Source organism: Bos indicus x Bos taurus, chromosome 4 (assembly GCF_003369695.1).
Source record: "Bos indicus x Bos taurus breed Angus x Brahman F1 hybrid chromosome 4, Bos_hybrid_MaternalHap_v2.0, whole genome shotgun sequence".
In the NCBI taxonomy this organism is placed as follows: Eukaryota; Metazoa; Chordata; class Mammalia; order Artiodactyla; family Bovidae; genus Bos; species Bos indicus x Bos taurus.
Window position 1 is genome coordinate 49,015,938 of NC_040079.1, and position 23,774 is coordinate 49,039,711.

General features: G+C 38.0%; 1 protein-coding gene across 1 annotated transcript in view; it reads right to left on the reverse strand.

Annotated features, from left to right (window-relative positions):
* C4H7orf31 (chromosome 4 C7orf31 homolog) overlaps window positions 1-23,774 on the reverse strand; it is a 39,711-nt gene that overhangs the window by 10,548 nt on the left and 5,389 nt on the right. Inside the window, 5 exon segments of the mRNA XM_027539359.1 lie at window positions 67-155; window positions 4,070-4,251; window positions 12,318-12,347; window positions 14,451-14,522; window positions 18,207-18,383. Coding sequence (XP_027395160.1) covers window positions 67-155; window positions 4,070-4,251; window positions 12,318-12,347; window positions 14,451-14,522; window positions 18,207-18,383 — 550 coding nt within the window.

The window sequence follows — 23,774 nt, forward strand, 5'->3', positions numbered from 1 at the left end:
AGCATCTTTTACTTTGTTTTAAACAAACTTTTAAAGTTTTAAACACAGTTTTAAAAAGATACTTACATCAAAATACACACGCTGACCTGGCCAAACCAATGCTTTCTTCTTGGAATCCATTGGAAAATCAAGCAGTTCATATCTGTAAGGGTTACCTGAAATTTTCCAGAAAAGCAGCCTTTTAATTAATAGGATTTTGGGTGCCATAAATACAAACAAGATAATAGGAGGTAGAGAGGAATTCGGGCACACATTTGAGCTTTATAGTTATAGCTCTGTTTGAACTCTTGCCCTTAGTAAACAGCATGTGGGCCACACAGAGCAAGAATGAGTCTCTAAGCCTGGTGCCTTCAGCAGACTGAGGGGGCAGCAGTACTGCTCCTTTCTTGTTTTTTTAAAAAAAGGTGATTTAAGCAAATCATAGGTAAAGGGATTCTTAGGTAAATCATAAATCTCTTCCTAGATACTCTTTTTGGTCTCTGAAGGCTCAGCAAATACATTTCTCTACCACCTGTTTTAGGTTTTCTCTGTTTAAATATCAAGAAATGGCGTTAGTATGTGCTTACAAAAAGAAGTATTTAAACAGAACTTTTAAAGAATACAGCTTTTTAGGTATTGGTGGTAGCTGGAGAAGCTTTACCAAATACAGCCTGGCTTCCTCTGGTCCTATGATAAACTCCACATTAAAGCATGCTCTGAATACCCATCGCTATATGTAGTAAGAAAAAAGGCTGGCATTTATTGAACATTTATTATAATGTTAGTATTATACTGCTTGTATTGTACTGAGTGCTGTGAGGAAGGTACTATTATTTCTACTTTAACAAAGGAGGAAATTGAGGCACAAGGAAAATAAGCAATTTTCCCAAGGTCACACAATGAATAAGTGCAATAATTCAAATTTAGGCAATCTGGTTCTAGAGCCTTTCTCTTAACCTAGATTCTACTTATTTCTAGAAAAGAAGAGTTAAAATAAGTGGAAGAGTAGAAAACCCAATGTAGTACTAGTTCCTGGAAAGGTTTCATTTATTAGGGTTATTAGAATATATTCATCTTTTAAAATCCCCTAAAGATGACTAACTGGTCAAGGACAGGCAGATGCTTGAAACAGAAGATTAATGTGGTAATGTATTTCTTCAATTCCTGGTCTACAACTGCACGGAAAAGTGTTTTTATAAATTCAACACATATTTGTGTGATTTCTTCCTAACTGTATGCACTTCATGTAATTTCAGAATTAATTAATTTCAGTTCAGTTCAGTTGCTCAGTCGTGTCCAACTCTTTGTGACCCCATGAACCGCAGCATGCCAGGTCTCCCTGTCCATCACCAACTCCTGGAGTTTACCCAAACTCCTGTCCATCAAGTCGGTGATGACATCCAACCATCTTATCCTCTGTTGTCCCCTTCTCCTCCTGCCTTAAATCCCTCCCAGAATCAGGGTCTTTTCCAATGAGTCAGCTCTTTGCATTAGGTGGCCAAAGTATTGGATTTTCAGCTTCAACATCAGTCCTTCCGATGAACACCCAGGACTGATCTCCTTTAGGATGGACTGGCTGGATCTCCTTGCAGTCCAAGGGGCTCTCAAGAATCTTCTCCAACACCACAGTTCAAAAGCATCAATTCTTTGGTGCTCAGCTTTCTTCACAGTCCAACTTTCACATTCATACATGACTACTGGAAAAACCATAGCCTTGACTAGATGGACCTTTTTGACAAAGTAATGTCTCTGCTTTTTAATATGCTGTCTAGGTTAGTCATAACCTTCCTTCCAAGGAGTAAGTGTCTTTTAATTTCATGGCTGCAGTCACCATCTGCAGTGATTTTGGAGCCCAAAAAAATAAAGTCAGCTACTGTTTCCACTGTTGCTCTATCTATTTGTCATGAAGTGATGGGACCAGATGCCATGATCTTACTTTTCTGAGTGTTGAGCTTTAAGCCAACTTTTCACTCTCCACTCTCACTTTCATCAAGAGGCTCTTTAGTTCTTCTTCACTTTCTGCCATAAAGGTGGTGTCATCTGCATATCTGAGGTTATTGATATTTCTCCTGGCAATCTTGATTCCAGCTTGTGCTTCTTCCAGCCCAGCGTTTCTCATGATGTACTCTTCATAGAAGTTAAATAAGCAGGGTGACAATATACAGCCTTGAAGTACTCCTTTTCCTATTTGGAACCAGTCTGTTGTTCCATGTCCAGTTCTAACTGCTGCTTCCTGACCTGCATACAGGTTTCTCAAGAGGCAGGTCAGGTGGTCTGGTATTCCCATCTCTTTCAGAATTTTCCACAGTTTATTGTGATCCATACAGTCAAAGGCTTTGGCATAGTCAATAAAGCAGAAATAGATGTTTTTCTGAAACTCTCTTGCTTTTTCCATGATCCAGCGGATGTTGGCAATTTGACCTCTGGTTCCTTTGCCTTTTCTAAAACCAGCTTGAATCTGGAAGTTCACGGTCCACGTGTTGTTGAAGCCTGGCTTGGAGAATTTTGAGAATTACTTTGCTAGCGTGTGAGATAAGTGCAATTGTGTGGTAGTTTGAGCATTCTTTGGCATTGCCTTTCTTAGGGATTGGAATGAAAACTGACCTTTTCCAGTCCTGTGGCCACTGCTGAGTTTTCCAAATTTGCTGGCACTTTCACAGCATCATCATTTAGGATTTGGAATAGCTCAACTGGAATGCCGTCACCTCCACTAGCTTTGTTCGTAGTGATGCTTCCTAAGGCCCACTTGACTTCACATTTTAGGATGTCTGGCTCTAGGTGAATGATCACACCATCATGATTATCTGGGTCATGAAGATCTTTTTTGTACAGTTCTTCTGTGTATTCTTGCCACCTCTTCTTAGTATCTTCTGCTTCTGTTAGGTCCATAGCATTTCTGTCCTGTATTGAGCCCATCTTTGCATGAAATGTAGGGATTGAAAAAATTAATTTACTTTGATAATTTACCTAATGAGATCATAAAAATTTCAACTGCTTAGATATCCTATACATATATACATACATGTGTATATATATGTATATAGATATATATCTATATATATTTGATATAGCTTTCACTACCTTTTATGGAATGATTCAGCATGCTATACACATACTAAAATCATTATATATAGCAAAGTATGTAATAAAAATAGTAGCTGTTAACACTATCTCTTTTATCTATGAAGTAGGCATGAATATTCCATTTTACAGATTGGGAAGTGGAGGCAGAGAAGTTAAGGAACTTTGCCATGGTCTGTGGTGAGTAAATGGCAGAGCCAGAATGCTACCCATGCAGTTGGACTCCCTAATCCATGCTCTTAAACACTTCACCATATCTTTCAAAATTTACTGCCTTCTAATACGATGCTGAGGTTGATATTGATCATGGCAGTATTCTCTTCTTATATAGGGTCCAAATATTCATGTAGAGGAACTGCATTATAGTGTAGTTCTTGGGTCTTACCAAAGTTCATTCAACAAATATTTATCTCTGTCTGCCATGTACCTCTTTTGTCATCTTCAGTTACCGGCCCTCTAATATCTTTTCTTTCTCCATAGATTTATTCTCTGTTTTGAGGTGTCTAGTATGGGACAGAATTGATGGCTAGTGTACGAGCTTACTATCCTCTTTAGTGAAACATATCTGGGAAGACCCTAAACTTTGCATCTGCGAAAAGACACTCCAGAGTGTTCAAAGGAATTGATTAAATTGATCTTATTACTTCCTGAGTCTTATTTCAATGATGATCTTTTCAGTTTTATCACAACAGGTACATGCATGTCTAGACTGAGCCTCTGAGCCAAATGCTGTCCTTTGTGCTGATCACTTGAGCTCGAATGAAATTTGTCAAAGCTAAACCATAGAGAGAATGGGAAGGAAATAAACATTGAAAATACAAGTAGAATACAAGCATCTAATTTTACATTTGGTTTCTGGTTATATCATAGGAAGCTCTGTAAAGAAAAGTAAAGAGCATCTGCAGAGAATTTGATTTAGTCTGTAATGGGGTCCTTTGTTTAATTTTATTATTGAATAAACTTCAAATATAAAAAGAATGAATACTGTTCTGATTTGAAATCACGTTACCTCTTGTCTTCAAAACTGTTGTATCATAAGGCTTTGTTGGCACTGTGGGAGGGAACGGCTGTTGGGTTCGGGCTTTAATGCCAGTGTAGAGATCCTTGGGTGATGTAAAAGTCGGGAACATGGCTCCACGGGAGATGTGTGTATGGTAGGGGTGTTCAATTGGATACGGGGAGCAGATTTCCCTGAGATTTAGTTGAGAAAACAAAACAGAATAGAAAGAAGTGCAATGGAAAACACTTAATCATCCAATATTTATTGGGACTCCCTCCTTGTGGCGAGTACTGTTCTAATCCCTGGTGTATGACAGTGAGCCAAAGTCCCTATCCTCATGGAATTAGCATTCTGGTGGAATAGATATCACAAAACATATGAAATTTTCTTAATTTTGCTAAATGAGTAAAAAAATATTATTTTAAGAATTAATCTCAAAAATATACAAGCAACTCCTGCAGCTCAATTCCAGAAAAATAAACAACCCAATCAAAAGATGGGCCAAAGAACTAAATAGACATTTCTCCAAAGAAGACATACAGATGGCTAACAAACACATGAAAAGATGCTCAACATCACTCATTATCAGAGAAATGCAAATCAAAACCACTATGAGGTACCATTTCACGCCAGTCAGAATGGCTGTGATCCAAAAGTCTACAAGCAATAAATGCTGGAGAGGGTGTGGAGAAAAGAGAAACCTCTTACACTGTTGGTGGGAATGCAAACTAGTACAGCCACTATGGAGAACAGTGTGGAGATTCCATAAAAAACTGGAAATAGAACTGCCATACAACCCAGCAATCCCACTGCTGGGCATACACACTGAGGAAACCAGAAGGGAAAGAGACACGTGTACCCCAATGTTCATTGCAGCACTGTTTATAATAGCCAGGACATGGAAGCAGCCTAGATGTCCATCAGCAGATGAATGGGTAAGAAAGTTGTGGTACATATACACAAGGAGTATTACTCAGCCATTAAAAAGAATACATTTGAATCAGTTCTAATGAAGTGGGTGAAACTGGAGCCTATTATACAGAGTGAAGCAAGCCAGAAAGAAAAACACCAATACAGTATCAGATCAGATCAGATCAGATCAGTCACTCAGTCGTGTCTGACTCTTTAACACATATATATGGAATTTAGAAAGATGGTAACAATAACCCAGTATACGAGACAGCAAAAGAGACACTGTTGTATAGATCAGTCTTTTGGACTCTGTGGGAGAGGGAGAGGGTGGGATGAATTGGGAGAATGGCATTGAAACATGTATAATATTATATATGAAACGAGTCGCCAGTCCAGGTTCGATGCACGATACTGGATGCTTGGGGCTGGTGCACTGAGACGACCCAGAGGGATGGTATGGGGATGGAGGAGGGAGGAGGGTTCAGGATGGGGAACACATGTATACCTGTGGCTGATTCATTTTGATATATGGCAAAACCAATACAATACTGTAAAGTTAAAAAATAAAATTAAATTAAAAAAAAAAAGAAAGAAGTGCAATGGAAAACACTTAATCATCCAATATTTATTGGGACTCCCTCCTTGTGGTGAGTACTGTTCTAATCCCTGGTGTATGATAGTGAGCCAAAGGCCCTATCCTCATGGAATTAGCATTCTGGTGGAATAGATATCACAAAACATATGAAATTTTCTTAATTTTGCTAAATGAATAAAAAATATTATTTTAAGAATTAATCTCAAAAATATACAAGCAACTCCTGCAGCTCAATTCCAGAAAAATAAACAACCCAATCAAAAAATGGGCCAAAGAACTAAATAGACATTTCTCCAAAGAAGACATACAGATGGCTAACAAACACATGAAAAGATGCTCAACATCACTCATTATCAGAGAAATGCAAATCAAAACCACTATGAGGTACCATTTCACGCCAGTCAGATGGCTGCTATCCAAAAGTCTACAAGCAATAAATGCTGGAGATGGTGTGGAGAAAAGGGAACCCTCTTACACTGTTGGTGGGAATGCAAACTAGTACAGCCACTATGGAGAACAGTGTGGAGATTCCATAAAAAACTGGAAATAGAACTGCCATACAACCCAGCAATCCCACTGCTGGGCATACACACTGAGGAAACCAGAATTGAAAGAGACATATGTACCCCAATGTTCATTGCAGCACTGTTTATAATAGCCAGGACATGGAAGCAACCTAGATGTCCATCAGCAGATGAATGGATAAGAAAGCTGTGGTACATATACACAATGAAACATTCAGTTTAGTTCAGTTCAGTCACTCAGTCATGTCCGACTCTGCGACCCCATGAATTGCAGCACGTCAGGCCTCCCTGTCCATCACCAACTCCCGGAGTTTACTCCTACTCATGTCCATCGAGTTGGTGATGCCATCCAGTAATCTCATCCTCTGTTGTCCCCTTCTCCTCCTGCCCCCAATCCCTCCCAGCATCAGAGTCTTTTCCAATAAGTCAACTCTTCGCATGAGGTGGCCAAAGTATTGGAGTTACTCAGCCATTAAAAAGAATACATTTGAATCAGTTCTAATGAGGTGGATGAAACTGGAGCCTATTATACAGAGGGAAGTAAGCCAGAAAGAAAAACACCAATACAGTATACTAACGCATATATATGGAATTTAGAAAGATGGTAATGATAACCCTGTATGTGAGACAGCAAGAGACACAGATGTATAGAACAGTCTTTTGGACTCTGTGGGAGAGGGAGAGGGTGGGATGATTTGGGAGAATGGCATTGAAACATGTATATTATCATATGTGAAACAAATCACCAGTCCAGGTTCGATGCATGAGACAGGGTGCTCAGGGCTGGTGCACTGGGATTACCCAGAGGGATGTGATGACCCAGAGGCATGGGGAGGGAGGTGGGAGGGGGGTTCAGGATGGGGAACACATGTGCACCCATGGCGGATTCATGTCAGTGTATGGCAAAACCACTGCAATGTTGTAAAGTGATTAGCCTCCAATTAAAATAAATAAATTTATATTAAAAAATAAATTGTAGTGAATTCTTTATCAGTGCATATATTTTGCTACTGATATAAAAATATGAAGTGAAAGATATATGCATTTTGTAGTTTTTGGAACACTACAGGAAGAATTTCTAGTTGCTTTCCATTTCTGCATCTTATTTTTAGAGAATCCCCGTACTTCATTTTATAGAATCCTTTTAGGCATTCAATTTCAACGGGCAAAATGATCCCTTACCATCTTGGACTCAACCAGGCCATCTGTTTCTTTAAGCAATCAATCAACAAAATATACTGCCTGTTTATCTACACAGCGTACACAGTACTGTTTAGAGATCAAAAAGCCAAAAATAGCTAGTATACTGAATGAAAAAAAAAACCCCAACAATTTAAAAAGACAACAGGGATACAATTTTCTTCTCATTTGAAGAATAAGCAGAGTTCTTAAAAAGAACTAGCAGAGGTTTAAAAAAACCTGTGTGAGATTTATCTAAATTAGAGGAGAATCAAAATTAGGAAGTCCAAGGAACAAAGAAGTGTTATATATAAGTAGAAAATACAGTTTTAAAATAGGCTGAAATCTTCATCTCGAATTTCTAGTCTTCAGAACTATGAGACCATAAATTTGTTTGTTTTTCCCCCAGCAAATATAACCAGATAATTCAGACCTCCAATAGAGCATATGCAAACTAAATAGAAAACACACTCCAGGAGTACAGGCGCTCTGGGCTTTTATGGGAGAAGAGCTAGGGAAAGGGTTTGAAAGTTGAACTGCATTTCTAGTGCTCACAGTGAGAACTCGCAGAAATTATGGGAAAGCTGTGTGATGTCTGTATTTACCAGGCTGAAATAAATGTATAGGTTATGCCACAAATGTTTATGTGAAAGTCTTGTTACTGAGATTTTTCTATCACTATTTTCCATCTAAGTATTGGAAGGATTTATATAATAGCTTTTGCAAGTTACTATGGATGGTGTGACTATGAAAGAATGAGAATAATTTCTATAAGAAACATTTAAAAATGTCTCATTGCTTTTGCATCATAGGACATTTTTCAGTAGCAGTCATTTTTGGTTAGTTTGGCCATCTGTTCTCATCACCCTGATGCAAACCTGTACTGAATTCAGCAGTCCTGGCATCTTGGTGGGCTCTCTGAAATACCTCATAGCTTCAGATTCTTAACAAGTTCCTGGTCTCTTACGGACACCACAAGAAGTTAAGATTGATTTGTAAGAGAAAAAGCCTGGACTTCAGGCATAAATCATTTCTGAGGCCAGTCACTACTTTTGTTTTTGTGTAAAGTGATCTGGTTTTCTTGCCCTTGTGGCAGGCTCTCCCATTTGAACACACTTTTGAATTTGGTATAGCATTATTTTATTGCTAGCCACTAAACACTTTTCCAGTTTATAAGTGCCACATCATCTACTGGACAGCTTGGAACAAGGTATAACGTCATCAACTATATGATGACATGAGAACACAGAATCAGGACATTCCTGGATTCCAGCTAACTGATGTCCCTGGGAATCATGAAGACACTGAAGTAGTGACTGGTCTTTCACTGTAGCAATACTGGTTGTACTTCATTTTACATGCTATGCAATGATTTTCATTTCTTCTAGATAAATATTTCCAGTGTCTGCTTCAATGGTTCTATAGTGAACTGTGTCCCCTTTGTAAGAGGAATTAATTTCTTACCATTATGCTTGAAAATAAGTGAGCATTTAACGTTTGAGCAAATAAAGCAGGAACAAACATGTTTGTGCTCATGGAGAGTGTCCAGTCTACTTGAGTCAGGAAAGGCTGGAGTTTCCTGTAGGCTAGTAAAACCTAGGTTCTAAGGGAGGGTTTTGTTCAAGGCACATGCAAAGCCTTGAGGGCTTGGCTCATTCACCTTCAGGTAGATCACTCAGGAAGCAGGGGACCTGGATGAGAAACAAAGAGATCCTAGGGACAGTGAGGAATGAATGAGAAAGGCTGGGCTTACAATATTGTCCAATAGCCAGGGGACCTGAGTCATAAAACATACTGAGAAGAACGGTTAATGGAGTAAATTGAATGCAGTAATTGTCTTAGTGCTAATTAACTTTTAATGTATGCAACTTTTCTGGGTAGAAAATTCATTTTGATTCTCCTGGGTTCTTTCCAGGATGTGCCAGGTTGAGCTGAGGTGTAAGAACCAGTGGGAATGTGGAATTAGTGGGATTAAATTTGGAACTTCTGTTACCATCTCCCATGGACTTGATGTGGTTTAAGGAAATGTGGTTATGAATATTTCAAAAAATGGTCCTATCTGCTCCCTGTTCCTAGAAAATATCCCAGTAGGAAATCTTGGAAGATCCTGACATTGTAACTGCTACATGAGTAAGAATTACACTCAGAGAACTTTGCCTTTAAATGTTAACTACAATGATAATAAAACACATGCCGGGCCCTCTGCTAACTGCTTTATCTACATTCTTTCTGAGAGAATAATCTGCTGATAAGTATTTAGCTCCAGGTCAGAGGCCAGGGCAAGGCGACCCCATGTCTTATTAATTTGATATTGGTATGAACAAAAGTCATTACATTTCTTTTCATTATATCTTGTTTTTGTCACAGAGACACCAGAAAGCAGAGATTAACTTGTTAATTTAGAAAATAAATTCCAAAGGCCAAGAGTTTGTTGTTGTGCTGTGTGTGTGTATTCAGTTGTGTCGGATTCCTTGCAACTCTATGGACTGTAAACCACAAAAAAGAATCACAAGAATTCAATAAGCTTTTTCTTTCTGAGATTGATCCTCTTAATAGAAAGTAAAATTGCAAAATGTGTATCTGTAGTTCTTAGGATCTTCTGGTTTTGGGTGTGGCCTGGATTTTGGCTTTGTGTAGAAGGGGTAAAAGTGGGACTAGGAAGGCAGTGAGGGGCCCCCATTAATTTTCATCACTTAGGATTAAGGCAAAACTTTTTTCCCTTCAGATTCTAGTAATATATATTCCTAGCAAACAGTATTAAGTTATATCTGGTAATGATTTAGGAAAATGTTTTTTACTTTTAAGACCTGAAAGCTGTGGACTCTGTGTTTCTTGAGTTGAGGTATATTATGGAATTTCATTTAATATCTTGTATATATGTTATTTTTGTTAGTTATAAAATTGCAAATTACACCCTCAACTAAATTTTGAAGTTGTAACACATTCAAGTTTTGAGTACCAATGACCAGAATGTATTTTTATTCCTTTAAACTAAGACTGTGTAGAAAATAATTATATTCCTGTTATAATTATATTAAATGATTTATAAATATTACTTTTCATTTTGTGTCCATAAATAGAGAAGAAATAATAAGGAAAAGGCAGAATATAAAAGATTTGCTTAACTACATACACATTTAAATAAAGGAATTCAGTTTCTCTTTGAATAATTCAGTTAGAGGCATGAGCTGTCTCTGGACTCAGTCTGCTCTATTGAGCAGGTCTACCAAGATTTTTATCAAAACACTACACAGCTCTTCCAAGGGTATGTTTGAGGAGTTGAGGTCAAAGGAAAAAGAGACTTTGGAACTTATCAGGCTATAAGGTCATCTGAGGAAAAAAATAAAACCAACAAAAAAGGACTTTACTTTTTGTTTTTCATGTTGCCACAAAGAGAATTTGAAAAGTCCAAAACAGAGGTCTTCATATAGTTGTTTTTTAAAAAATAAAACCCCAAAGAACCTAGACTTTACTGTTAATAGCCTTTTGAGCAGATCTTTGCTTTAACTGGAATGCAATTCTTAAATGCCAGCTTAGCATTTCCAGTTAAGATTGATAGGAACTCTAACGGCATCAGGGACACCGAGCACTCGGATAGTGGATTCTAATACCATTCTCGAGGGGAAGGAGCTGGGCTCCTTGGAGAAATGGCTGGTTCTAGAGCTGCGGCAGGACATAAACAGGATGGAGCATCTTGTACTCCAGAAGCATCTTGTACTGCCAGAAAGTAAGGAAATGCTAAAAGAAAAAGCCCCACAGTGATAAGTGATGAACTACTCAAAAACAAAGAAACGAACAGAAGAATAAACCAAAAACCCTCATACACAATGCCCCCAACCATAGGGGTATGGGCATAGAAGCCAACTGAATGGGCTCTCGTGGCCAATTTGAATGACAAAATACAGTAGTACAGTACTGCTACTAAAGTATCGAGTACAAAATAAAATCCATGAGTCTATACTGGTTAAATAAGTGATTAAACAAATGAGGAGGAATAGACACATTTCCCTTACAAAACAATACCAAATAATTTATGCAGATACCCTGCCTTCAAGGAGGTGGAGTATAATTCCAGACTTTTAAGTGTGGGCTGTACATAGTGATTTTCTTCTAAAGAGGATAGGATGGGAAAAGGAGAAAAAAAGGTTAACCGCACACAAGGGGAACCTCATAAATACTATATCAGCTAGGTAATCAAGGTTACCATCAACAGTGATAAGTTATGCATTGGATAGGATATGATGAAAACGGCAGTTTACCTCTGTGGTCCTCCTCCCTAAGACATACTACTGCAATCTAATCATGAGGAAAACACCAGACAAATCCTGATCGGGGGACATTCTACAAAATACCTGACAGATAATCATCAAAACTACTGAGGTCATTTAAAGTATTTATTTTTATTTATTTGGCTGTGGCAGGTCTTAGTTGCAACACATGGGATCTAGTTTTCCTGATCAGGGATCGAACCCTGTGCATTGGGGGCACCGAGTCTTAGCCACTGGACCACTAAGAAAGTCCCCTGAGCTAATTAAAAAAAAAAAGGGAAGTCTGAGGAACTGTCAAAGCCAAAAGGAGCCTAAGGAGACATGACTACTAAAGGTACTGTGGTGTCCTGGATAGGATCTAGGAATAGCAGAAGGACATTAGGGGAAAACTGAGGAAATCTAAATAATACTAATGCACCACTATTGGCTCATTAATAGGACAAAGGTACCATACTAATATCAGATGTTAATAATAGGGGAAACTGGCGCTGAGGTAAATAGGAAATCTCTGTACTATTTTCCCAATAATTTTGTAAATATAAAATAGTACTAAATTTAAAGGTTTACTTTAAAAAGTAAGTTGGGAATATAATTGGGGGAAATCAGTAATGCTGTTATTTTGGACTTGTATCAGCCTCTTCTCTTGCCTGATTAAGAAAAAAAAAAAAACAAAACAACTATGAAAAGTATAACTTGTCCTTACACTGTCTAAGACATATAGATGGCCAATATTTTTTTCTTGATTATAACAGGGAAGGAAAATATAGTTGTCTACTTACCCTACTGTTGAATTAGGTGGTTTGGGCAGCCTAGAATAAAAACAGGAAACAAATCCTAATTTATATTAAGGACTTTTAAAAGCTCACATTTCTATTAGCAACTTGCTTAAGAATAAAGAAGTATCCCGTTTGCAAACTACAGAGTCTTTATGATACTGACTGACTTTCCGGAACACTGAGTATTAACCAGACAGATATGATATTCTCATATCTCAGTTGTCTGTTGGTCAATTTTTTCCATTACGCTTATTCTAACTTCAGCCCCACTCACCACTCGTTCTGCATTTCTAACTTATTCTAATGATAATAGAGCTTTAGTTCTTACTGACTTCACGCTCATAGGCAGAGCACCGAAATGCTCAGAGGTAGCCTGACACCATGTGTGTGGTGCAATTACATGACCTAAAGTGACCTGAATGTGGCCTGGTTGGAGAAAACATATAAGTACAGTGTGTGCTTTGCCCTTTGCCCAGAACTGCTCACTTCTCACGAGAGTAGATGTTGCCCAGTTGCAGAGAGGCTAGAACAAAACTGAACGAGTTCTCAGAGGCATGCCTTTTCTGAATCACTTCACTATTAGAAGGTTGTGTATTTACTAATTGCTCTGAGCTCTACGTGCCAAGAAATAACACTGCAGCCCAGGGACAAAGTCCACACTAGAGAAGGACTGTCATCAACTTTCATTGGATTTCACAATTAGTTTCAGCCTATACAAATATTTCTGAAATAGTTCAGTTATGAAAAATGAACAGAATGCTATCAATCAATAGTAAAGGCAGTAAAATTGAATATACTGTTTGCTTTTTTATATGTTCTTCTATTTAGAAAGTGGTACATAAGCCATATAATTTTATCAGTCTATAATGTATTGTAAACACACAATCCACATGCACTTTAAAAGGTTTATATCTTTATTTGGACTCTAAGTTTGTTGGAACTAAAAAGAAAAAGCATGCCTTCCAGTTAAATTTCTGGTTGAGTAGGGGATAGAAAGCAATGAATATAAGAATCTATGAGATCGAGAGCTACCAGATTGACTATTATATATGAAACATTAAATCAGCATTTAAGGCTTTTCTCATTTAGCTGATTTTGACAAGTACTTACCTAAAATTAATTTGATTCAACATGGAAAAAACTGTGTGTGTGTGTGTGTGTGTGTGTGTGTGTATAACTGAAATCACTTTGCTATACACTTGAAACTAATACAATATGGTAAATGAACTATATTTCAATTAAAAAAACAAAATGGAAAAATAAGAATAAAAATTTTAAAAAGCTTTTTTAAAAATTCAAAGTTTGAAAGGATAAAATGAAAATAAAAAATGCTCAGAGACACGAATTCCTTGACCTGAACCTATCCATGATTTTACTGCCACTCTCTGCTTTTCAGTTTATTAATCCCAAAGGGAAAAAGGCCTAGCAACCACAAATTTCATAACTTTTTGGCTCCCTCTTGTGGCTGAACTCTATATTAATTTATCACCTATAAACAGAACTAATAGTATTTTCATTTTTACGTCAGTGCTGTCAGTATTTTATCTGAAAATTACAAAGTGGGCCTTTGTAATATCTACAACAAACTATTTCAATGAGCAAAAAATAATATACTAGAAAATAATTCCTCTAAGCAAAGAGTAAATTAAGTATTCTTTATCCAAAAGAGAAACTTACAGAGTAACTTTATTAAGAGTTATTTGTAGATTGTCATAACAAACCACTTTCATAAAATTCTGATTAAAATTTTTATTGAGGGCACTGGGGCTTTTTCTATGACCCTCTTAAAAAATGTAACAGATTTTTATTAGATTGAATAACAAAGTCAAAGGCAGGGAAATGGGTCAAGAGGACCTGTATGAATCTTTTTGAACATTACTATTCCATCTTTCCAATTTTTTTTGTTGTTTAAATGCAACAAACTATTAGTAGGTTTTAGTCTATTTATTTTATTCTTGTTCTATTGGTCTTGGTTTCTATAGTCAATGATCTATTTAAAAAAAGGAAGACTTTTGTTTTTTTAGAAGTTCCTTAGACTTGAGGAAAATTTGGGGACTATTAAAATTTTGCATATAACTCATTTCCACTTAAAAATGTTATTTGATTTCACATAAGGAAAAGAAACCTCAAACTTACAAAGAATCATTTCCGTAGATGTCACTTTTTTTGTTCTGTGACAAGTAATAAAATTGTTCAATAGGAAGCTTTCTGAAAAGAAAGAACAGATTAAATTGAACATCTTTTTAATAGCAGTGTAATGGTGAGATAGTAAAAGATAAATAGACGAATACAACCATGTATATGTGGTAAGTCAGTATATGAAAAGATGGCATTTTAAATCAGTGGGAAAAGGCTTATTTTTTAATAAACAATGCAGGAAAAATTCACTAGCCATTTGGAAAAAAGGATTTCAACTTCATACTATTCAAAGAGATAATTTCAGATGGATTAAAAATCTAAGGAATTGGTGAAAAGCATAAAAATATTAAAAAAAATATAGGAATATGTTTTTTTCTTGGTGGTAGGGAAAACATTTTAAATAAGATTTTTAAAAACTCAAAAATCAAAAGGAAATTTGATAACATCAAATGAAAAATTTTTGAAAAGGACTTCCCTGGTGGCTCAGTGGTAAAGAATCTGTCTGTCAATGCAGGTGACATGGGTTCGAGTCCTGATCTGGGAAGATCCCATATACTGAGGAGCAACTAAGCCCATGCACCCCAACATACTGAGCCTGTGCTCTGGAGCCCAGGAGTCGCAGCTACTGAGCCCACATGCTGCAACTACGGAAGCCTGCGTGCCCTAGAGCCTGTGTTCCACAACAAGAGTGTGTATGTGTTAGTCGCTCACTTGTGTCCAACTCTTTGCGACCCCATGGACTGTAGCACACCAGGCTCCTTTGTCCATGGAATTCTTTGCAACAAGAGAAGCCACCACAAGGAGAAGCCCACGCACCACAGCTAGAAAGTAGTTCCCACTTGCCAAAACTAGAAAAACGCCTGTGCAGCACAGCCAGCACAGCCAAAAATAAATAATAGAAAAAATTTTAAAAAAAAGATACAGAGAATTTATAAAAAAATTAAGACAAGACAGCAAAAAAAGCTCAAATAAAACAAAGATTAGAAGAAATATTTATAATAGATACATATAGGGTTAATATCCAGAACATCAAGAACCAGTAAGAATCTATAGCTAAAAGACAAGCAATAAAAATGAGCAAAGAATAAGAACAGAAAGGAAATATAAATAGTAAAAAATAAGAAAACAAATGTAAGAAAAAAGTACTCAGTCTAATCAGAGAAATGCATTCTGATAATCAAGATAAACTTTTTATTCTTTAGATAGGCAAAAATTATACAGTTTGATAATGTTAGTACAGTTGGCTAAGAATATGGCAAAATGGATACTTTTAGATACTACTCTGGGAATATAAAGCATTTGGGGGATAAAATTAAAAATAATTCATATATTATGATCCATAACTTCTACTTAGAATTTTCCCTGGAGAAACATTTGTGTACTGAGTTCAAGGAAGCCTGTATAAAGATATTCATACATTTAGTTAATATAAAAGAAGAAAAAGAAAACACAAGAATGGCTAAATAATTTAATACATCCATACTGTGGAACACTATGAGAAATTTAAAGAATCAGATATATCCATATTTACAATCTTTAGATTGCAGTTTTAGGTTCATGGCAAGGTTGAGAGATTTGAATGTAGAGAGATTATCAAACACTCTTTAACTCACACATGCTTCAGTTCAGTTCAGTTAAGTCAGTCGCTCAGTCGTGTCCGACTCTTTGTGACCCCATGAATCGCAGCACGCCAGGCTTCCTTGTCCATCACCAACTCCCGGAATTTACTCAAACTCATGTCCATCAAGTCAGTGATGCCATCCAGCCATCTTATCCTCTGTCGTCCCCTTCTCCTCCTGCCCCCAATCCCTCCCAGCATCAGGGTCTTAGTTCCTCCTTGTCATATGAGATCTTCCCTGATCAAGGATCAAACTCGTGTCTCCTGCACTGGCAGGCAGATTCTTTACTACTGAGCCACCAGGGAAGCCCCAAGGGATGCTTAGAAATCTTTCAGGGACAAAATTTGGGGTTGCCCCACCAGGTAAAGGCTTCCCTCGTGGCTCAGACAGTGAAAGAATCTGTCTGTAATACAGGAGACCTGGGGTCGATCCCTGGGTCAGGAAGATCCCCTGGAAAGGGAATGGCAACTCACTCCAGTATTCTGGCCTGGAGAATTCCATGGACAGAGGAGCCTGGTGGGCTATAGTCCACGGGATCACAAAGAGTCAGACACGGTTGAGCGACTTAACACACGCACACACACACACACACACACACACACACACCAGGTAATAAATTCCTACGGGCTGAGGGCAAGGGAACTTGAAATATTTTTAAGAGATAAATATGATAATGATAACATTTAAATGATAAAAATGGTAACGTTTAACACAAAAGGGTGTGACAAGAACCGAATATATTAACCTGCATTTCTGAGTCAGGAGTGATTGACATTCTAATTGGAACAAATATTTCCTTTCCCAAGTATCCTAGGGCTGCATTCCGTAAGACACTAAGACTTCTTTCTTATAAGAAGCTAGTCTTTTGCTTTCTTTTTACACACTATTATTCTGAATATACTTCTAAGTCTTTTAGGATATTGTACATTTTTTTTAATACACAAATTCTGGGGACCAGAACTATAAACTCCATGAAGAGCTATACCTTAATCTCAACAATGCTTGCTATATTCAAATGACTGAATAAATGAATAGCTGGAATGAGTGAATGAATGAACAGATGAAAAGAACGTTAGCCAACTGTACTAACATTATCAAACTGTATAATTCAGATCCCCATTCTGAAACTTCACATTGTCTGACCCTCTTGTGTCAGAAGGAAAGGTACTAAACCTCTTGGGTCTCTATTGTAAAACCAGGATAACAATTTCCATTTTACAAAGATATTAAAAATCTATATTATATTAGAAAGTAAGTTCCACGAGAGTGGGGGCTTAAACAAATCTGTTGAATGAATTAATGAACTTGAGGTCCTATCTTCAATGTGTCAATATTTGCATCTTTCCAATTGGACTTTTCATTTGTCTGCTTTTTATTACTTTACTGAGGCTTTCATAAGGCTACCACATGTCCCTACTGGTATTGTTTTCCTCTTTAGCTGTAGCCTATTTATTTATTTTAACTGCTTTAGAATAAAAAACTAGTTAGCTAGATTGTCAGTAAGCTAGGTAGCCAGGATTGTTAGATAAAACAGGAGTAAGCGGGCTTTGTGTGGAGAAGCTTCAGTGGATTTTGTTTTGAGTAAATTTCATACTTAATAGTTAATGTGACATTTAATTTACTGCTCAGATTTTGTGTGTGTGTGTGCTTTATCTTCAGTGTTAACTGGCCTTTGAATACATTTGCTGAGAGGGTAACTTTAAGACATAAATGATGATTGAAATATTTTAATACTTGAAAACAATGCCCATTAGATTCTAATGACTTATAGATGGTTTTAAAAAAATAGAATTCAAAAGTCAACATTTGTAGAAATTAGGCCATCTATTTGCTCAAGCCAAAAATTAATCTCTCTCAGGAATGTTGCTTAGTTTTAGATAAAATATGATTAGCAAGGGAATTAGATTAATCAAAAATTTTGATCACATAAACATCTCTAAGGAGAGCAAAGATATTTATAACATATTTTTTACTGACTTCACAATTAGAAATTATATAATTAGTGTTCCCATCTGTTTCTTTTCATAAATAATAAAAGTTCAGAAGTAGATTTAAGTTAACAAAGGACTCACAATAGAAATACAGAAAATTGAATAACAATGACCTCTATGTGAGAGACTGAAAGTTCATTTACCTTGGCCAGATTTCTCCACCAAATCCATAATGCTGATGTCCTTTGCCCATGACTCTAGGAGGTTCACATTTCGGCCTGTGTTCCTCAGGGAGCGAAATGGGTATCATCCCTCCATATTCCCTTTCAGCACCCCATGGAAGCCTACATCGTTGGAGTGACTGTCTGAATTTCTGATACCTGCATACAAAGAGAGATTTTTGAAATATTAATGGGTTCAGAGTGGAATGCTATGGTCTGAATGTTTGTATCCCTCCTGCCCCCAAATTTATGTATTCAAATCCTAATGTCCAATGTGATGATATAAAAAGGTGGGATCTTCAGGAAGTGACTAGGTCAGGAGGTGCAGTCATGAATGGGACTAATGCTCTTGGTAAGAGAGATTCCAGAGAGCTTGTTAGCACTTCTACAATGCGGAAGTGAGCTAGAGAAGGACCTTGTTAGAAATACAAATTCTCAGGCTCCATCCCAGATCCAGGAATCAGAATTAGGGGGTGCAGTGAGGTGTTGAGCCCTATAATCTGTTTTTCTTTATTTTTTAATTGGAGGAAAATTGCTTTACCATGCTGCATTGATTTTTGCCATACAATGGTGTGAATCAGTCACAATGTTATCTATATATATATCCCCTCCCTCTCCTCTCCCCATCCCACCCCTTTAAGATGTAATCGGTTTTAAACAAGCCCTCCAGATGATTCCTTTGCATGCTAAACTTTAGAAGTACTGCCCTATTCAACAAATTACCTTCCATAGAAAATAATTCTCCAATTGTTCCACCTTTTACAACTATACCATTCAGTAGGTTGAAGACATGGTAATTTCCTAAATTGGCTGGTAGGGCTAGTCTCATCTTAAAAACTGGTAGTTCAGATGACTTTCTCTGCTCTTTCTCAACAAGGGAGTTAAGGGCAAGGACACATATTCACTGTTGTAAAAATGCTTCACAGGAAGTACTTAGTGGATGTCTGTGAAATGAATTGCATGCCTGAGTGAATGAAAAAGGCCAAATAGACTGATCTGTTTCCTGGACTGCTACTTATGACACAATATGAAAACTTTAGGCTAGGGAGAAGTCCGCACAAAGCTCTTAATCTGGCTAAAGACCTGCGTCCTAATTAGGAAGGATTTCATGTCTTCCAGTTTCCACTAATGGCAGTCAATTATTTAGACTAACCATCCCACTAAAAATACATTAAAATGCTGGAAAAAGAGCTTTGGGGTTGGTGACCATGTGGAGGTGGCGGTGGGACCCTCAGACTTCATGGAAGTTTCAGTGCCCCAATCCACATACCTTGCCCTATGCACCTCTTCCACCTGGCTGTTAAGTTACATCCTCGTATAATAAAGCAGTAATCTGTCACCAAGAAATGAACAGCACAACGTTCTAGAGAACAAAGAACAATGATTCATCACAGTTTCCCCAGCACAACAAAGAGGACAGGTCATTGCAGACAAAAGACTGGCACACTCACCATGGAATCCCCAGGATATGGCACTGTGCCTTGCAAATATATGCTCAATAAATAGTTACTGCAAGGTGGTTTTCCTTGAGAGCAGACAATGACATGATAATTTTAGAAAGGGGACCCACTGAACTTTGGGTCAAATTTTCTTGGAGAAGTTGAATTCTATTTTTATTTGACTGCTTTGATTTTCCTTGAGCAAACAACACAAAACGTTGAAAAGAAAAGCATCTTCTTAAAAGCAACTCATTGTTAACAAGACAGAAAGAGACACCAGGGTTCCATAAGAGGGGAAATAGGAATCCAGAAAGGTAAACAAGCACTGCTGCTGCTACTGCTGCTAAGTCACCTCAGTCATGTCCGACTCTGTGCAACCCCATAGGCGGCAGCCCACCAGGCTCCCCCGTCCCTGGGATTCTCCAGGCAAGAACACTGGAGTGGGTTGCCATTTCCTTCTCCAATGCAGGAAAGTGAAAAGTGAAAGTGAAGTCGCTCAGTCGTGTCCGACTCTTAGTGGCCCCATGGACTGCAGCCCACCAGGCTCCTCCGTCCATTCGATTTTCCAGGCAAGAGTACTGGAGTGGGGTGCCAAACAAGCACAGAAGCCACTTTTGCCCTTAAGGCAGTGCTAATTCTGGCAGATTTCATTTTTGCTTTAAGGACATTGCAGGGGGAGAAGTACAGAAATCAGCCAGGTGAGGAATCTAAAGGAAGCCATCCCTACGGTAAACTGGGACCCTAAAAGACTGCCCTCTCATGTTAAAGGTGAGTCAGGAAAAACCAGCTCTCATTTTCTCCCCAAATTTGCACTTGCCCATGACTTGAACTTGAATTTAAGTGGTCAGAGATAGATAGCATACCCCCTATTTGTACATATGCAAGACCAACAGGATCCCCTTCTGGAGGAAAGATTCTTGGGTGAATCACTGTCTAGGATGAGTTCTAAAGGATGAGTAGGACTTTTCTGGGTGCAAGAGAGGGAGGACTCTAAGCAGGGGCAATATCATGGAAGAAAGTTGAAAGGTTAAGGAACTGAAAATTCCTGACAGTGTTGGCTCCAGAATCCTTCTTGGGGAAGATTGGCTTGTTTGATCAAGTATTTTGTTAGGCCACTTGGAGAAGAGACAGAGACTCTGCAAGTACAGGTGTTGATAAGGACTCAAGCAACCCAAGATTTATTAAGCTGCTCAGCAATGGAAGGGATCTGGTGTTTCACTCTTGAGAGAGGAAGATGAGGGGAAAGGGAATTAGAAGGAGAGGAAGAAAAGAGACTAGCAGGATGCTAAGGGATCACAGTGAGTGAAAAGCCATTGGGGGAACTCTGATGGTAGCCGGGATAAAGAACTTTTAAATACAGAAGCTATGGCTTATAAGGGACTCTTAGTTATATATTATATGGTATGATGTGATTCTTCCTTTAGACCCTTACCTGATCAGTGAAATTTACCAGGCTCACAAACGCTCTGTTTGGATGAGGTCTTTGGAGGAAACTAAAAAATGACTGTTTCACATCTGGGTCAAAATGTTGTTGAACAGAAGCAGAATACGTGGAGCCGGTACCCAGAGTCAGTTATGGCCATCCCCACCCCATCCTTGGAATTTCGGTACATTTTGAGGAAGGCTTTGGGTTACCAGAATGTACAGAATAAAGATTTGAGTGGAACTTAGCTGAATCTTAAGGACGAAAAGACAGCTAAATTTTGGGCTACATCAGAGGAGCTGATACAGAATATTGAAATTTGAGGCACAGTAGAGAAGAGCTGCTTGAGAGGGGAAGCAAGTGAGGAAGACAAGGGTAACACCCTGCATGATCTCACAGGCCCTTTGGATGATACCTTCTGAGCAATGTGGACCCAGTTAGAAACACGGGAAGGGAACTCAGAGATACAGATGTGGACAGTGGAGCCGCTTTCTTCTCTGCACCCATGCACTGGTTTAGTGTCAACCTCCTGCACAAATTTGCTGAAAGAAGAACTAACACTTGGGACTGTCATACATGGAATGTATTGTCTCAAAGTCACTACAAAGGGGTTGGCAAACTATGACCCACAGGCCAAATCCAACCTACTGCTGTTTTTGTAAGTAAAATTTTATTGGAATACAGCCATGACCATTCATTTGTATACTGGCTATTGTCTATGGCTGTTTTTCTGCTACAACAGCAGAGCTGAGTGGTTTGACAGAGACTGAAAGTGAAAAAGGTGAAAGTGTTAGTTGCTCAGTCGTGTCTGACTCTTTGCAACCCCACGGACTGTAGCCTGCCAGGCTCCTCTGTCCGTGGAATTCTCTAGGCAAGCCAGGGTCTCCTGCATTGTAGGCAGATTCCTTACCATATGAGCCACTAGAGAAGCCCTTGACAGAGACTATAGAGCCTTAAGTATTTACTATCTGGTCCTTTAAGGAAGAAGTCTGCTACCCCCTGCACCAGCTAGTCAAGGAGAATCTCGTGTCCGCTGATTTGGGGTACTGGAGAAGGGATGCAGGTATTCCGTTCTCAGACCTCTGAGCTATGATCTATGACTATAATCAATAGACACAGTGTGTGGGCATGACAAGTGAAAAATATTTAAATACATTTGATTAATGGCAACCTAAGCTTTAATATCTAAGTTTTTAAAAGTTACATTTAAATTAGATGAGTCAATTTCTCAGCATCTGACCCTCATATATTACACTAGCCTAGGAAGATGAGCCAGTAGAATATGTTAATCAATCATTTGAGTTGTCATTCACTAAAACCAGTAAGTTGCAGGAAACCATTTAAAATAAAAGGCAAAGCATAAAGAAGTCATATTTCTCTTTCACTGTAGGGTCTCATATCCCTACCCCTTAGCTTTAATATTAACAGAATTTATAGAAGGAACTAATTAAATGAAATATTAAAGTTTCAGTATTAAATAATTTTATAGCTTAAATAATACATGTCTCCTAAGCAAATAACAATAAATTATTAGTGTTGAAATCTGTAGCCACATAAAATTAATGTTTACTTGTTTAAGAGAAAGATATGTTGCCTGTAGATAAACCAATATCTTTCTTTGGAGTCACTTTACAGGATTTTCATTTGGGGGACTGAATTTAGCCAATAATGATTAGAGGCACGATTAAAGGAAAGGCTAGAACAAACATATGCTTATTTTTTGACAGGAAGCTGACAGTTAAAAACAAAACAAACAAACCCCCAAACCTCAGGAATCAGAAAGCAATGGCATGAATACAGATATAAAATGGAACTTGTAATTAAATCTTAAGCAATTCTCAAGACACTTCCTTAATTGATATTTATCTTCCTAATGGACTAGGAAGGAGATGTCAGCTGAATGGAAAAAGGAGGTAGGCATCTGTGATTTTGAGTATCTGTACCTGCCACTGTTAAATTTTCAAAGGAAAAAACACAAAAGAATGCCACTTACTTATTAATATTTTTTAAGGAGATCAAGTAGTGACTAGTATAATTGTCCCAAAACATACCAGTGAAGAAAGTAACTGATGTACAAAGATTAATTTGCCCTTGGTCACTGGGTAAGCCAGACCACAATCCTGGTTTTCATGTTGTGTTTCAGTGCTTTCTGCTAGCCCAGTGATTCTCAAAACAAGTTGAAAACTACTAAAAATGCAGATCTCCTAGATCCAACCCAGACCCAGTGAGTCAGAGTCTCTACAGATAGAGCTTCAGTGCAGGCTAAGACACTTTAGTGACATCCGACTCCTTGCGACCCATTAGACTGTAGCTTGCTGGGCTCCTCTGTCCATGAGATTCTCCAGACAAGACTACCGGAGTGGGTTGCTGCGTTGCCATTCCTTCTCCAGGGGATCTTCCTGACTCAGGGATCAAACCCTTGTCTACTGCATCTCCTGCATTGCAGGTGGATTCTCTACCACTGAGCCACTGGGGAAGCCCAAAGACAGAGCTTGGGAATCTGTATTTTCAGAACACTTGTCATGTTATTTTCATGTGCCCAGTTACCAGACTAGTGGTGGGTAACAACTTAGTTTCACTGTGCTGCCTATTCTGGAAAGAAAAAAAAAATAGGTGGATGAGAGGAAACAATTCTTCATCTCGGTTTAAATTGCCAAGTTAGTTCAAAACACATTATAATATTTAAAA